At 25.8% G+C, this 15,557-nt stretch overlaps 2 protein-coding genes and 1 long non-coding RNA gene across 3 annotated transcripts; 1 reads left to right on the top strand and 2 right to left on the bottom strand.

Moving 5' to 3' along the window:
- Positions 1-4,575: 4,575 nt before the first annotated feature.
- LOC606712 (ethylene-responsive transcription factor 1) lies at positions 4,576-5,571 on the top strand. The gene has a single exon (NM_001247912.2). It carries the CDS (start codon positions 4,613-4,615, stop codon positions 5,285-5,287), a length of 675 nt encoding a protein of 224 aa, NP_001234841.2. The 5' UTR covers positions 4,576-4,612; the 3' UTR covers positions 5,288-5,571.
- A 3,660-nt stretch (positions 5,572-9,231) lies between these two features.
- On the bottom strand, positions 9,232-10,342 carry LOC109120357 (uncharacterized). The gene is made up of 2 exons (XR_011221408.1): positions 9,939-10,342; positions 9,232-9,681 (listed from the first exon to the last, which is right to left on the bottom strand). It is a non-coding gene; the product is annotated as an uncharacterized lncRNA (long non-coding RNA).
- Positions 10,343-14,924: 4,582 nt separating this feature from the next.
- Positions 14,925-15,557, bottom strand: LOC101262522 (ethylene-response factor C3-like). Its single transcript, XM_010323312.4, has one exon. The coding sequence runs from the start codon at positions 15,555-15,557 to the stop codon at positions 14,925-14,927; it is 633 nt and encodes a 210-aa protein (XP_010321614.2).

Here is a 15,557-nt window from a genome sequence, read left to right as displayed (position 1 = left end):
TGTATAATACATAAACATAATTTTTAACTCGATTTTGACGAATAAATATGCCTTTCAACTTTGAGTACGCACAAGTAAACACTTCAACATTTATAAAATTGAACAAGCAGACACATGTTTCCTACATGACATAATACACGTATGACTCCACATTGGACACTAAATTGTCACATAGGGTGTCAATGTAGGACGAATGTGTTTATTTATTCAATTTTATGCTTGTGTACATCCAAAATTAAATATCAAAATTATCAGATTAAATTAAGAGTTATGTTTATATATATATATATATATATAAGAAGGATAGTATGATTCACTAAATGGATAAATCAAATAAAACATTTATTTTTGATATATAAGCATTAATTAAAATTAAATAGAGGGATTATCTTTTTTCTGCAATGATTTGGTTCTATTTTTTTAAATTCATTATTGTATCCTAAAAAGGAACTTGCTACGTTCATGCCCCCTTTCCAGAATATAAGATTAGGTGTAAAGATTTTTTTTCATTTAACATTTGGTGAAAGTGCATAACTTTTTTGTCACTTTCGAAAGATAGTCTTGATATGATGGTGTACATTTTTTTATCCTTTTCTTTTCTTCTTTTTTATTAAATTTATTAATATTATAAATAGAGTCGTGTTTATCGAAATGATGAGTGTACTGTTAGAAAAGATATATTTATAATATAAATTTGATTAGTTTTATCTTTATATTCTTATCACTGAAATATTAATTTTTATAAATGACGGCTCCAACATATATAATACTATTAGTTTTAAATTTTAATATACACAATATGATGATTATATAAAAAAATTATTGTGCTAATTTTGTTTAGAAATTTTAAATGTTACACACTTGAAAATTCTGAAAGATTAAAGCAATAAACAAAAGAAATATTGAATAAAACGTCAAAAATGTTACTGATAATCTCTTATAGGGGTGTTACTCACAAAAATAAAATAGATATAAAATTTAAATTTCTAACTTTGCTTAGAGAGCTTCATACAATCAACATCGTATTATTATATGCTACTTTTAACACGAGTTCACATTTTTATATTTAAATATTTTTTAAAAAATATAACACTACTGTATATAATTTAGAGAATGAAGCATGAATTAATGTGAACCATTAAATCCCCTCTAACTATATGTATACAATTTTATATAGGAAAAACGCTCAAATATATCATCAAACTTTCAGATATTTATGTCATCAGTTAAAAGTTTGGCTCGTTTATGTTATTATTGTTAAACAAAAAACTCATTCATGCCGTTATTTTTTAACGGCGATTTTACAAAATCATTTTTGACACGTGACCAATTATAATTTGATCACATTATTAATTTTTTTTAAAAAATATATATTTGAGCCTTTTATATATGTTAAATTAAAAAATATTAAATCCAAATAATTTAATTTCACAATGTTGCATCCCCAACATTTCCAAGCTTCTCGAAGTTGATGTGATTATTCATTTACGTTAACAGTATAATTAATTTAATCACAGAAAATGGTCAAAATAGTTTTCAATTATACAATATTAAATTAAAAGTATCTTTAGCTAATAGCTTGAAAAAAAAAATACTCGTTAGCCATCAATGATTACGTCCAAATATGCTTCAATTTTTAATTATTCACTATACATTACTTTAACAATCAGTTACTCCTATTATTAAATAATATATAATTTAAATATTATTATTTTTTATATTAAATGCATATAACTTAAATTATTATCTGTTGGTCAATCTAATTAAAGGCTGCACTTCGTTTTCTTGCATATTTAGCAATCTCGTTGCGCTTCAACAATCTTGCGTAGAAAAATTTGGCACAATTGATTTGACACTTCTTCTATTGATCTTGACTTTGGATTAGGTTTTTTGAAGCTTCTACGTAGGAGCGGTTCAAGCATATTAGTGGTCTAAAGTAAAAATCAAATGGGACTTTAAACTTGAATTGTTAATAATTTTTATGTAATTGATTTCTTCTAGTTTTCAAGTAATAATATAATTATTTTTATTTTAAATTATTTTTATGAGATATAACAATTCAAATATGTCAAATTTCTTATAATATTGTCTTTATTTTTCATGAAAAGTTAATTTTTTTTATAAATAGTATTCAATATTTATTAAAAAATAATTATGTATTATTAAAAATGAGGCCCCTTAAATTTAGAGGCCTAAGACACATATTTTTTTTTTTAACACTATCAAGCCATCCCTGCTTGTATTCATCACACTTACAACATGAATATAATATAAAAGATAGAAATCTTTTTATTACTAGAAAAAAATATGATCAAAAGCAGAATTTACTTTATAAAAAATGTCATTTTTATTTTAAAAAATTCATTAAATACATGCATATGTTATTCATATGTAATATCGTTATCCTAAAGTTGAAAAAAAATATAAAGTTCAAATTTACACTATATTTCTATTTGATATCATTATTTCATCAGACTTTGAATTTTTGAATTTCTTGATGATGACTAAAGAATCACAACCTCTTATCTTTAGCACGTGACAATTATCAAAGATGGGATTAAAAATCTCAATACGTATTCGATCAAATTTAATAATACTAATCTAACTTTTATATTTATATTAAAAACTCTATCTAATAAGTATAAAAATTGAATTCAAACTCAATTACGAAAGAAATAATATATATCGTAATTATATTAAAATTAAAAAATCATAAAATTCAAATCGAATTCTATTTAAGTTTACAATCACTTTATGAGACTTTGACTTTCTTGACGATGGCTAATTGCCACTTATCTTTAGCATGTGACAATTATCAAAGGTGGGGTTAGAAATTTCTTGCAAATTCAATAATATTAATTTAACTTTCATAATTCTATTTAAAATTGTATAAAAATTAAATTTTAAAATTCAATTTTAAACGAGAAATTCTTTTGGCTAGAAAATTTGATTAGAATAATATTTTTTTTTATTTTTTTATTTTAATATCTTTTAATTAAAAAATAGAAAAAAAATCATTTTATTTTAAAATTAAAGAAATTACAAACTATTTAAATTTCTAATCAAATTCTAGCTAATTTTTTTATTATCATATTATTTTAAAATTCAAAATTCATAAAATTTAAATTCTGACTTGAGCGGAAATCATTTCACGAGACTTTGAATTTTTTGACGACGGCTAAAGAAATATTACCACTTGTCACAAGCACATGAAAATTAGTACAAAATTGACATCAAAATTTGGCCAAGGTGTAGTCTTGTCTTTCTCATAGGGTTCACACACGACCTACACCACATCCTATAATTAATTTTATAACATATATTTCAATTAATGAAAAAGACACCATCCACGTTCAATAGTATGTCATTTATTCTTTTATAAAAATAAAAAAATAGGATGGGATTGGATCAACTCTGAAAAAGAGGTGAAAATAACTTGGACAATGAAATTGTTTCTTTTTTCCACCATCTCAATAAAAATTACTAAGTGGGACAAAGCCATATACTTAATTAATTGGCTCTTAAATTAATACTAATACATATTTAATGCTTGTAAACTTTCTAAGTTTTAAGTTCATATTTTACGCTTAGATGATATATATCCTAATAACTCCGCGTCTCATTTTATATGTCACTTTTTTATATTTTAAAAGTCAAATAAATTTATCTTTAATTATAGATATTTTAAACATTTTGAATTATCAATTATTGTGACTCATAGTACTTTTTACAGAGTTTATAAATATATAAATTTCATTCAAAAAAAATTGAAGATCTCATATGCAATTTCCAACCAAACTTAAATGGTTATAAATTGAACGATACATTCAAATAAGTACTAACGATTATAACAACACTTCTTTTTTAAAAAAAAAAAATAAAAAAATAAATTTGTGGTAGGAGATAGAGAAACGAATAAAAATAAAATTTGTGGTAGGAGATTGAGAATGAGGTTGTATCATAAATATCTTTTTTTCTTAAACTTTATACATGCACGACTATAGGTTATATTAGAATAATAAACCATTAACTAGCAAGGTGTTATCGTCCTAGAATTCATATTTTCGTGTTTGTCTCTATTTTCTATATAAAAAAAAAGAGATTAGAAATTAGTGATCACAAACAAAATATTACACTAAAATTGATTATTACTCTTATTTAGCGATGAATAAATGATAAATGATCGTACACATTATATTTTACTACGAGCTATTTACAGACGTGTTAACAATGAGATTTGAACCTTGGTACAACAACACTAAAAGAGTCTTAAGTACCCACCCAAGAGTCATTGTACCAACTAAATCATCTATTCATTGGGTGCTCTATGTTAATTTTATATAAATACCTATCAATTTCTACATAGATACATACAGATTCCGTAACGAAGTTAATGGGTGCACGAGCACCCGACAAACACCATGTGGATCCGCCCCCGGCTATTTAGTGATAAATTAACGAGATAATTATATATATTTTGTGTGTGTGTGTGAAAGGAGGGGCACCACTATTTCTCTTTCCTCATCCAATAGTGGGGGTCTATATATAAATAACCTAAGCAACTCAACAGCTTTTGAGACTCTCTTGACAACCCAAAAACAAAAATCAAAAGATGTCAAGCCCACTAGAGATAGATACTTCATTTTCACATTCCAATTTGTTGTTTTTGGAAGATGAATCATCATGGAGTAATACTCATGATCCATTTGTTGATATTGATGAATATCTACCAATAATTATACCATGTAATGATGAAGAAATAGTAGTAGAATCCTCAAACACTAGTACTACAACAACAACAACAACAACATCAAAAGTAGCAAGTATCCAAAATATTCATCATGATCAAGAAGAGGTAACATCCATAGAGAAAAAACATGAAGATGATCAAGAAAAACATTATATTGGAGTTAGAAAGAGGCCATGGGGTAAATATGCATCAGAAATTAGGGATTCAACGCGTAATGGAATTAGGGTTTGGTTAGGAACATTTGATACTGCTGAAGAAGCTGCTTTAGCTTATGATCAAGCCGCATTATCAATGAGGGGTCCTTGGTCTCTACTCAATTTTCCAATGGAACATGTTAAAAAATCTCTTGAAAATATTGAGTATTCTTGTAAAGATGGATTATCTCCAGCTGCTGTTTTAAAAGCTACTCATAAAACTAGAAGAGTCAAGCACAAGAGAAGTAGTAGAAAGAAGAAGAATGAGAATTTGGAAAATGTTTTTGTTTTTCAAGACTTGGGAGTTGAATTATTAGAAGAGCTTTTAATGACTTCATCATAGGAATGTTTATTATATTCTTCGTGTCGAAAATACTAAGTTCAGTTTTCGTGGGAGATAATAATCAAGATCGCAATGTACGAGTCTCTTTTTTTTCTTTTTTTTTATTTGTTCTGGATTTCTTGAAGAATTTAGAGTTTAGTTTCAAGAAGAGCTTTTGATGAGTTGAAATAATGTTTCAGACTTGTTTTGGTACATATAGATTTGTCTTTTTTTTTTAAAATTTTTATTCACTTTCTTTGCTATTTTGTTATAAATAAATAAATAAATACAAATGCTCACCATGAGATTCCTCTCTTCTTCTTTTGGAATTTCAATAGTATTTTTAATTAAAAAAACTACCCCATATCATTTTTCAGTTTTCGTCAACATTCTCTTATTTAGGTGTAGGGGCCATTTTTCCGTTTGTTTGGGTGTAGGGAGTGGGGTGGGGGTTAATGCTTTAAAAATAATAATATATTTTCAATAAGTGGTTGAGTGTGAGATTTTAATTTTATGGATTTTTTATGAAGTAAAAAAATTATATTCAATAGATATATCATTCAAATACAAGATAAGTTATTCGAGAGTCTGAAACTTAAAGGATACAAAATATTAACAAAAATTTCAAAACGATATATAAAATTTTAATAAAATCAAAATGGTAAAATCGCTGCAGATACAACGACTTATCTCACCTGAAAAAGCAAAATCGCTGCAGATACAACGATTTTGCAAAAGTTATTTTTTTAAATAAAAAAATGAAATCGCTGCTTAGACAGCGATTTCATAATTTTGTTTCTTAGAAATCGCTGCCTTGACAGCGATTTCATTTTTTTTTAAATAAGGTATATCGCTGCCAGGGCAGCGATTTATAATTTTTTTAATAAAACGCTGCCCAGGCAGCGACTTTATGAAATATATATTTTTTTTATATAAAATAAATCGCTGCCAAGGCAACAATTTATATAAAAAAAAATTTTAATAAAATAAATCGCTGCCCAGGCAGCGACTTTATGACCAAAAAAAATTCATAAAGTGGTCCATTTGTATGCTGCAGGAGACAATTTATTTTATTAAATTTTTTTTTATTTATACCAGCGATTTGTTTTACAATTTTTTTTTCATAAAGTCGCTGCCTGGGCAGCGTTTTATATATATATAAAAAATTATAAATCGCTTCCCTGGCAGCGATATACCTTATTTTTTAAAAAAAAAATATAATTAAAAAAAAATGAAATCGTTGCCAAGGCAGCGATTTCTAAGAAAACAAAATTTTGAAATCGCTGCCTTAAAAAAATAACTTTTACAGCGATTTCATTTTTTTATTAAAAAAAATAACTTTTGCAAGCAGTGATTTTGCTTTTTCAGGTGAGGTAAGTCGCTGCATCTGCAACGATTTTACCGTTTTGGTTTTATTAAAATTTTATATACCATTTTAAAATTTTTGTTAATATTTTGTACCCTTTAAGTTTCGCACTCAGTTATTCAACGTTGAGTTTCAAGAAATATATAGTACTAATATTTTATTATAAAATAAATAAAGCAAAAAATAATAAAATATGCTTGCTGGAGAATAAGCATCGCGATTATTAATTAAATACTCTTTTCGTCTTATTTTATGTGACAATATTTAACCAGATACAGAGTTTAAAAAATAAATGAAGACTTTAATATATTTATTAAATTGCTTTTCGCTTCACTTTTCTCTCTTTTTATATATATATTTGAGTATTACTTTTAAAATTATGTGGGATCAACCAGATTAAAGAAAATATAGATTTAAATATTTAAAAATAAAAAAAATATAACATTCTTTTTAAAATTGAACAAAAAAAATAATACCACGTAAAATGAAATGAAGGAAGTATTATACTACTAGTAAGGTGGAGAGAAGATGGGCTAGCACATTGTTTTTCTCACAGAAAAAATTACAATACTCAACTATCTATTTTTTCTATTATAATCTTTGATCTCTAATATTTTTTTTTTCAAAATTATAACTTTGATCATTAGGCTAAAATTATATTATATTTAGTCTAATAATCACCTCCGCTATTTTTTTTTCCAATTTACCTCTACCTCTACTATATTATAGCCGACCTCAAAATTATATCATGTTTGGTCTAAAATTAATCATTTACAAAAAAGTAAATGCTAGCTTAGTCTTTGATTTGATAGTCCTTGCACCTTCATTTGGAGTATTATTATGATCTAAATAGAATATGCTACATCTATCTATTGTTGAAAATTTGTCCCCTTTAAATCTTGTAATATTAAAAATAATTATAATGTTTTTTTGGTTGTTATCGAAAATATATGAATAAAAATGAAATAAAAAATTAAAAGTTAAAAGGATTTCTATATTTAAAAAAATACATAATACATATATTAGACCTTAAATTTGACTTCAAATTTTAACTTTGACTTCCAACTTTCGTAATGCACAAATAGACACTTAAACTATCCAATTTTTAAATAAATAAACACATGAGTTTTACATGACACAATACACATAAGACAAAAAATGACATGTAGGATGACATGTGTATCTATTTATTTAACTTTATACAAGTTTAAGTGTCTATTTGTGCACACCCAAAATTGAAGAGCATAAATGTAATTCAAAGCAAGTTAAAAAAGAATATTAATGTGTTATGCATTTAAAAAAAAAAAGAAGTACTGTTATTGGCCCTTTCCTTTTCAATACTGATTTTCTTTCTAAGATTAGTTGGCACTTGTCATAAATAAAAAAGTCTCAATCTTGAATTTATATTAGTGAATACAATATATTAATATTATAATAATATATGGGAGATGGGTTACATCACGATGAAGAAGAATAATTTAAGAATAAACCAACTCTATACATCCAATTTCATTTGGCATGTATTAAAATTACGTCTAGTCTCTAGAAATTTTGTTATCTTAAAACTATATAGTATAATTATTTTAATTAATATAAGGCCAAGATGAGGTTGAGCTAGCCCTGCATGTCCTACCTGAAGTGGGATAATGTTTGGTTATTTGGTATTATTTATATCATGATTTAGTTTGGTAAAAAATTTTTGGGAATTTTTGACCAATCTAAGTCATAATAATGTAAAACAACTTATCAAAATAATATATTTTTTTAAATTTTTTTTATAAAACTAGTATGAATGTATTTCATGAATAACGTTTTAGAGTATATTTCGTTTTTAAAATACTAATAGCGTTAGGTTGATATACGTAACTGTAAGTATCGTTTTACTCCTAAAACGTCATTTTGAGTAACGTTTTACTATGAGTAACGTGTATCAATCTAACGCCGCCAGCTTTAAAAAAATAAAATATACTCTAAAACATTATTGTGAAATACGTTTATATTAGTTTTATAAAATTTTAGAGAAACGTATTATTTTGAGTGAATTGCTTTATATTATGGCTTAGTTTTGTCAAAACCTCTTTGATATTCTTTTAATCTAATTTTTAATTTTTATATCTTTCTGCATTTAGAGTTATTTTGATAGTAAACTATACTTATGTTATTTTTCATCTAATCATCTCCTATCAGTTCTTTTTCGACCAACATTTAGCTCTATTAAATTTTATATAACCAGCCTCTCTCACCTCTCTAATGTACTAGTAGGATAAAAAAATGCTTCTTTTGAGATCTTGTAAAGCTATGGAGAGAAAGTTGAAGGCGGTTGTCTCCGTATAACCATGTTTTGATGGCTAAATTAATCTGATTGGATGGGTGCTGAAATCGAGTTAATAGGTCTTTATTTTGTTTGGGACAGATTTTACTAAATAGGTCGGATAAAATACTAAATAAAAAGTAAAATTTTAATTATAATAAAAATATATACACAAGAAGCCACATAGGCACCACGTGGACTAATAAAAATGGTGATACAATACTTAACTGTATATGGACAAATATGAACCTAAATTTGAATGGTAAAGACAAATATATCAAAAAAATATGATGAAGGATAAATATGATTCTCTTCTAAGAATTAAAATACAAATATGAACCATTTTCCAAAATATAAATTATTATTATTTTTTTAAAAAAAACAAGATTTCGATTAGAAACTTGATCATTATTAAATATTAAATGCTAGCTTGGACTTTTTCTTTTGCCTTTAATTCATTTGTTAGAGTATTATTATGATTCAAATCAAATATGCCACATCTACCTATGGTTGATTGCTCCTCCCCAGTGTTTATTATATTTTAATTCGCTTTAATTAATTTCTCATATTTTGATTTGAGATGAAGTTAAATTCCTTTTCATCTTCTAAACTCCAATAACATTCATCAACTTTAACTCCCTTGAAATATTAACCATCTAATATTAGTGGTTGGTTTTTTAGTCCAACTTTGAGAGTACTGGCCTTGATTTCCACAATTATTGAATCTTGATTTTGTACCTAAGGTAAAAAATAAAATAAAATAAATCAGATATTATTAATCACATAATTTATTGTATATGACAATAACAAAAAAATCAATAATCTATGTAAAAAGTATTAATAGATTGTCTCGATCGAAGTTTAAACACGTAATCTGAATGAAACATTATCTAAAGCAACTCCTAGACGTATTAAAGTCATACTATGATTTATACATAGTTAAAAAAATTTCTTTTTGCCTTATAAAACATGTAATAAATTAAATTATTTTATACCTTGAGGAACAGGAACATTGGTGGTAACTTCTTGAAGAGATTGTCCCCATGAATAATTCTCCATATCAAGTCCATTGGACGTATTTGGCTCAAGTTTCTCTTCTTTTGGGGTTGAAGATGTAATTTCTTCTTCTTTAGGGGCTAAAGTAGAAGAATTTTCTTGTTCTTTCTCAATGATCTCCATGGTTTGTTCTTGATTTTCTTCTTGGTAATCTGTGAGAATTGCCATTATTGAAAAAAAAAATATTAAACAATTCTTTTTATCACAAGTAGAAGAGAATTTCGAATTGTAAAAGGAAAGAAAAAGAAATAGATAGTACGAATTAAATTTTATGTACTAAAAAAAAAGAAGGTAAAAAGTATTATACTTTTCCTAGTATTTTTATAACTATAAGAGTAGTATTACAAAATAATGTCGTACAAATTAAATATAGGAAATAATGTTTTGTTCCTTTTCTTTTCTATATTGATTTTCTTTCTTAGATTAGTTGTCACTTGTCACGTAGGGAAAATTCAAAATCTTGAATTTACATTTATAGTGTTGTGTTCGATGGATTTGTGCACATCATAATATTTTAATTATTGGGTATGAATTTGATATTTTTCTCAATAAAGAAGTTAAAAATATATAAAAAAAAATATTAAGAGTGAGATTTAAACTCAACTTAAAAATTTCTAAAAGAGCATTGAACACCACCCAAGAATGTCAAATCATTTGTTCACTAAATACTCGATGTTAATTTTAGTACAATACCTTTTAATATATATATTACGAGACCAGATTGATAGATATTCAAACACCCGATTCGAAAGACTCTACGTAGATCCACCCTTATTTTCAAAGTGTTTGATGAATATATCAAGTTATTTTTATATTTATAAAAATATATCAAGTAGAAGAAAATGAGGTTCGAAACTAAATAAAAATAAATTATAGAAATATCGATCTCTCTCAAAAGAAGACAAAACCCCCCTATAAATGACAATGTAAACATTTGTTTCGTTTTAATTTATATGACATTATTTTTAACTAATTCATTCAGCGAAAAATAATATATTTAGTATTTAAAAAAATAATTTTAATTTTTTTTTAATACTACAATTAATGAAAAACTTTTATAATGATATGAAATCATTTGCTTCTTTTAATGCATTTTAATTTATTTTTAAAAATTAAATAATATCACGTAAATATGATCGAAACAATATTTATTAATTACTATATTTATTAATTACTATTATTGACACTTTCATTTTCAATTATGATTCCCATTTCGATAGTATATTAGCTGTCACTTGTCACATAGTCATAAAATCTTGAAGATGGCTTCCATCATCACTATGAAATAGTAGTAATATTAATAACAAACATTATATATTATAATAAACAATCTTTACACCTACAATCCCATTTTATTGTCTCTCTACTCATCATAAGGAGACCAACTCACATTATTCTTGGGGAAATTGCATTATTAATTAAATAATTAAGTATAGGCACTTGGCCAAATAATAATAATTTACAATATCTTTTATACATTCTTCTTTAAATACTTTAATATGAAAAAGACAGAGTTGTTTCTTTAACTTATTCATTTGTCTCTACTTATACTAAAAGAGTTGATGTCGATTTTTTTTTTAATTTTTGAAATTTGAATAATTTATTTTTTCATCAAGTGTCATTATTCTTCTTTGAAATTATTTTTTTATTATAGAGGTGAAAGTGAAATGCTTGTTGGAAAGAAACAAGATCTTATCATTCAAAAAGAGTATAAATATTTAAATTTGTGTCAGATAATTTTCTTTTGAGGTAAAATATTTTTTTTTTATTAAATGTGAATTTATTAGGGACTTAAATCAAATTCTTAATTAAAGATGATGGATAGTTATAACAATTGATTTAAAAGATGGAAAGAGCGAGATGAAAACTTTTATACAATACAAAGCGAAACATAAGTCTAATGAATTTTTGAGGCGTAAATCTTACATATTTTCTTTTTTATATATATAATTTTATTATTACAAAAATTGGCAAAAGAAATTCAATAATTCTGCATATAATCCAAACAAATAACTAATTATATAAAATAAGTTATTATATTTTTCATTTGATAAAGATTACTATACAAAAAAAATACAACGTCGTCTTATATGAAAGTTTCTTTCTTTCTTTAAATATTTTAGAAAAAATCACTACGAGATAAAACATTAAAACATAACACAATAAAAGTATAAATATCATTACATATAAAAACATGATTTATTACAAAATAACTTTTAAAATAACAAAATAAAAAATGACGCTTAAGATGTACTTATCCCTCGAATTTAAAATGTATACCCCATGAGTTTACATTTATCCCTCAAATTTAAAATGTATACCCTATTTTACATTTTTTATTTGTGTTTCAAATATTTATGGTTCATTCTACACTGAAACTCGCTTCATAAATACTTTTCAAGGTATTATCTATAATAAGCGATTGCAAATAGTATAATTGAATTGGTTCAAATAGACAAAGTAATACATTAAGATTATAAATAAAAAAATATGTATCAAATCAATACATAACAATCAAGTCAAAATTCAAAAAACTTATATTTTCAGTCTTCTTAGTGAAGTCTAGTAGGTTTTGTCAAAATCAGAACTTAGAGATACGTTGCACATAGTTTAATTATTTTATTTGTTAAGGAAAAGTGGGGTCAATTTAAAATTATTTTGGAATTTTATAATGTTTGTTCTAAATCATAAATGTGAGTACTGAGATTGATGGTTCATTTTTTACCTAGTGCTTTGTCTATATACTAGACACAAGGAGAACCACTGCCAATTATTTACTCCCCGATCTCAATTTATACGACGTAAATTATTTTACTATTTAAATAAAAAAATATTTTTTCATATATTTTTTTCAGTAAGTTGATTCAATAAAAAATGATAGAAAAAATTATATTTTTATAAAATATAAATTTTCCAGTATTGACCCAAAATAGAAAAAAATATTTGTTTCTACTAGTGTCAAATTAAAATTGTAAATAAATTTTGATTGATCAAATTCCACCACATTGATTGGTCCCTTTCATTCTACTTAGTGTGTATATATAGTGCATGGTGCAGGTTTATAGACACTCTTTTTCTGAATTTTTCTTTCTCTTAAATCGGATGACATGGTATCAGAGCAGGGTCTGTCTCACTTGATGTTGAGATTTTTAAAAATAAAAATTGCCTACGCATCAAATGTTAAGTATTGGTCGTGAGATAAGGTGTTAAAGAATGACAAAAGTCTCACATTGGTGCTTATTGAGATGAGTGGACTCCTTATAAGGCTTGAACAATTCTCCTTCCTCTGAGCTAGCTTTTGGGATATGAGTTAGGCCTAAGACCTAATTTCATAATTAGGCCTAAGACCTAGAATTTCACATGATATCAGAGCAGAGCCCGTCTCACCCGATGTTGGGATCCCTAAAATCAAAATTGTCCACGCACTAGTTGCTAAACACTGGGCGTGAGATGGGGTATTAAAGAATGACAAAAGTTTCACATTAATGGTTAATAAAATGGGTGGACTCCTTATAAGGCTTGGGCAATCCTCCTCCGTTTGAGCCAGCGTTTGGGATATTAGTTAGGCCTAAGACCTAATTTCACTAAGATATAAGTTGTAAATTTTTTTTGATATACCATTTTATTTTCCATTTTTTTTATTTGAATTATTGATTTCTGTTACTTATGGAATGTGACACAAAAAAAAGAAAATACAAAAAAATGTGATGTAACTATTGTGGATTGCTTATGGGGAAAATACTAATCTTGCCAAACACAAAATTAGTTAATTGTTTTTATTTCAAAATTATTATTTCTTATATCGTGAGTCAAACGATTCTTAAGATCACTCTCATCTTGTTGAAAGCATATGAATTTAAATATATCACAGTTAACATTTAAAAATCAAAATGATGATATGAATTATTATCTATTATAATTTATAATTTTTTATGTTTTCTTTAAATATTTAAATTTTATATCTGAATCTATTTAAAATATTATTAATTTGATTCTTACATTTCGTATCCAGCCAAATAAATAAATTGATAAACTTACATTTGTACACCGTGAATTTGGGAGTTCGGAGCCTGAATGGTATAAAATATTAATAAAATTTTCAAAACGGTATATAAAATTTTATATTGACCAAAACGGCAAAATCGCTGGAATAACAGCGATTTCCTTCGCCGAAAAAAGCAAAATTGCTGCTACAGCGATTTTGCAAAATGTGTGTTTTTTTTAAAAAAAATTAAAATCGCTGCCTAGACAGCAATTTTGCCGTTTTGGTTAATATAAAATTTCATATATATCTTTTTGGAATTTTGTTAATATTTTATACCCTTTAGGCTCCGGACTCCTGAATTTGGCACACTAAGGTTAATTACTGAAGAATTTCATACACGTCCATTAATATTTTTGAGGACTGCTACTAACATAATTGATTAATTAATTAGTAAGAGCGCGCTCATGAGAGAAAATATTTTTCTATTTGTTAGAAAAATATTTTTTATTTTTTTGGTGTGTTTGGACAGTAAGCAAAAACTAGTTATCTTAGAAGTACTTGTATATATAATCAGGTTAAATATAATGAATAATGAAGTGTGTGGTGATGTGAAGATGAAGTATGTCGAATGACACAATCAATATAAAATACCAATATATCACTTGTGATATTTATTTTTCCTATTTTTACCCGGAAAATCATTTTACTTATTTATAAAAGTTAATCATATTTTCCAGAAAAAATAAATAAATATCGATTTCTTTATATAATCCCCAATATAAGAAAATTAGAAAAAAATATTTTTCAAGGCTAATCAACCTCTAAATATATATAAAAGAAACATATACACTAAATTGAAAAAAATTAAAATGAACAAGAAGGAATATAACATTGAAAAAACTAAATGGACAAATTTAACTAGATATGGAAATTGAGTATTCTAATTTGAATTAGAATACTCAGACAAGAGTTCATCCAATAGTTCACTTCCCAAATCTTCAAATGTAAAAACATTATTATTATTATTATTATTATTATTATTATTATTATTATTATTATCAACATTATTATTATTATTATTATTGTTATTGTTAATTTCTTCTTCATGATTTACCTTTTGTTTCTTTTTTCTTGAAATATTACTACTACTTCTCCTTTTGTGTTTCTCTTTTAAGGCTGCTGCTGGTGACAATCCATTCTTGAAGAAATTGCAAATTTCTGTTTCTTCCAACATCTTGCTAACTCTTTCAACTGGAAAATTTAGACAAGTTGTTGGACCTCTCATTAAAAATGCAACTTGATCATAAGCTAACGCGGCTTCTTCAGCACTATTGAATGTTCCAAGCCAAACCCTAATTCCATTCCGAGTTGAATCCCTAATTTCAGCCGCAAATTTTCCCCATGGCCTTGCTCTAACACCTATATAGTGTTTTATCTCCTTCTTAGGTCGTTCTGAATGAAAGCCATTTTCCTTATTGAAAGAATAAGTATCACTTGAGGAAGTGTCTTCGAGTGATATTGATGATTCTACTGAATCTGAACTTTGTTTCTCGTCTTGAATCTTCAAAATCAT

This window comes from Solanum lycopersicum, chromosome 5 (genome assembly GCF_036512215.1).
Source record: "Solanum lycopersicum chromosome 5, SLM_r2.1".
NCBI lineage: Eukaryota > Viridiplantae > Streptophyta > Magnoliopsida > Solanales > Solanaceae > Solanum > Solanum lycopersicum.
Note: the sequence above shows the minus strand (reverse complement) of the source record. Positions and strands in the feature narration are given on the sequence as shown.

Coding starts and splice junctions, on each gene's coding strand:
- LOC606712 (NM_001247912.2), top strand. CDS start 4,613: ATGTCAAGCCCACTAGAGATAGATACTTCATTTTCACATTCCAATTTG.
- LOC101262522 (XM_010323312.4), bottom strand. CDS start 15,557: ATGATTTTGAAGATTCAAGACGAGAAACAAAGTTCAGATTCAGTAGAA.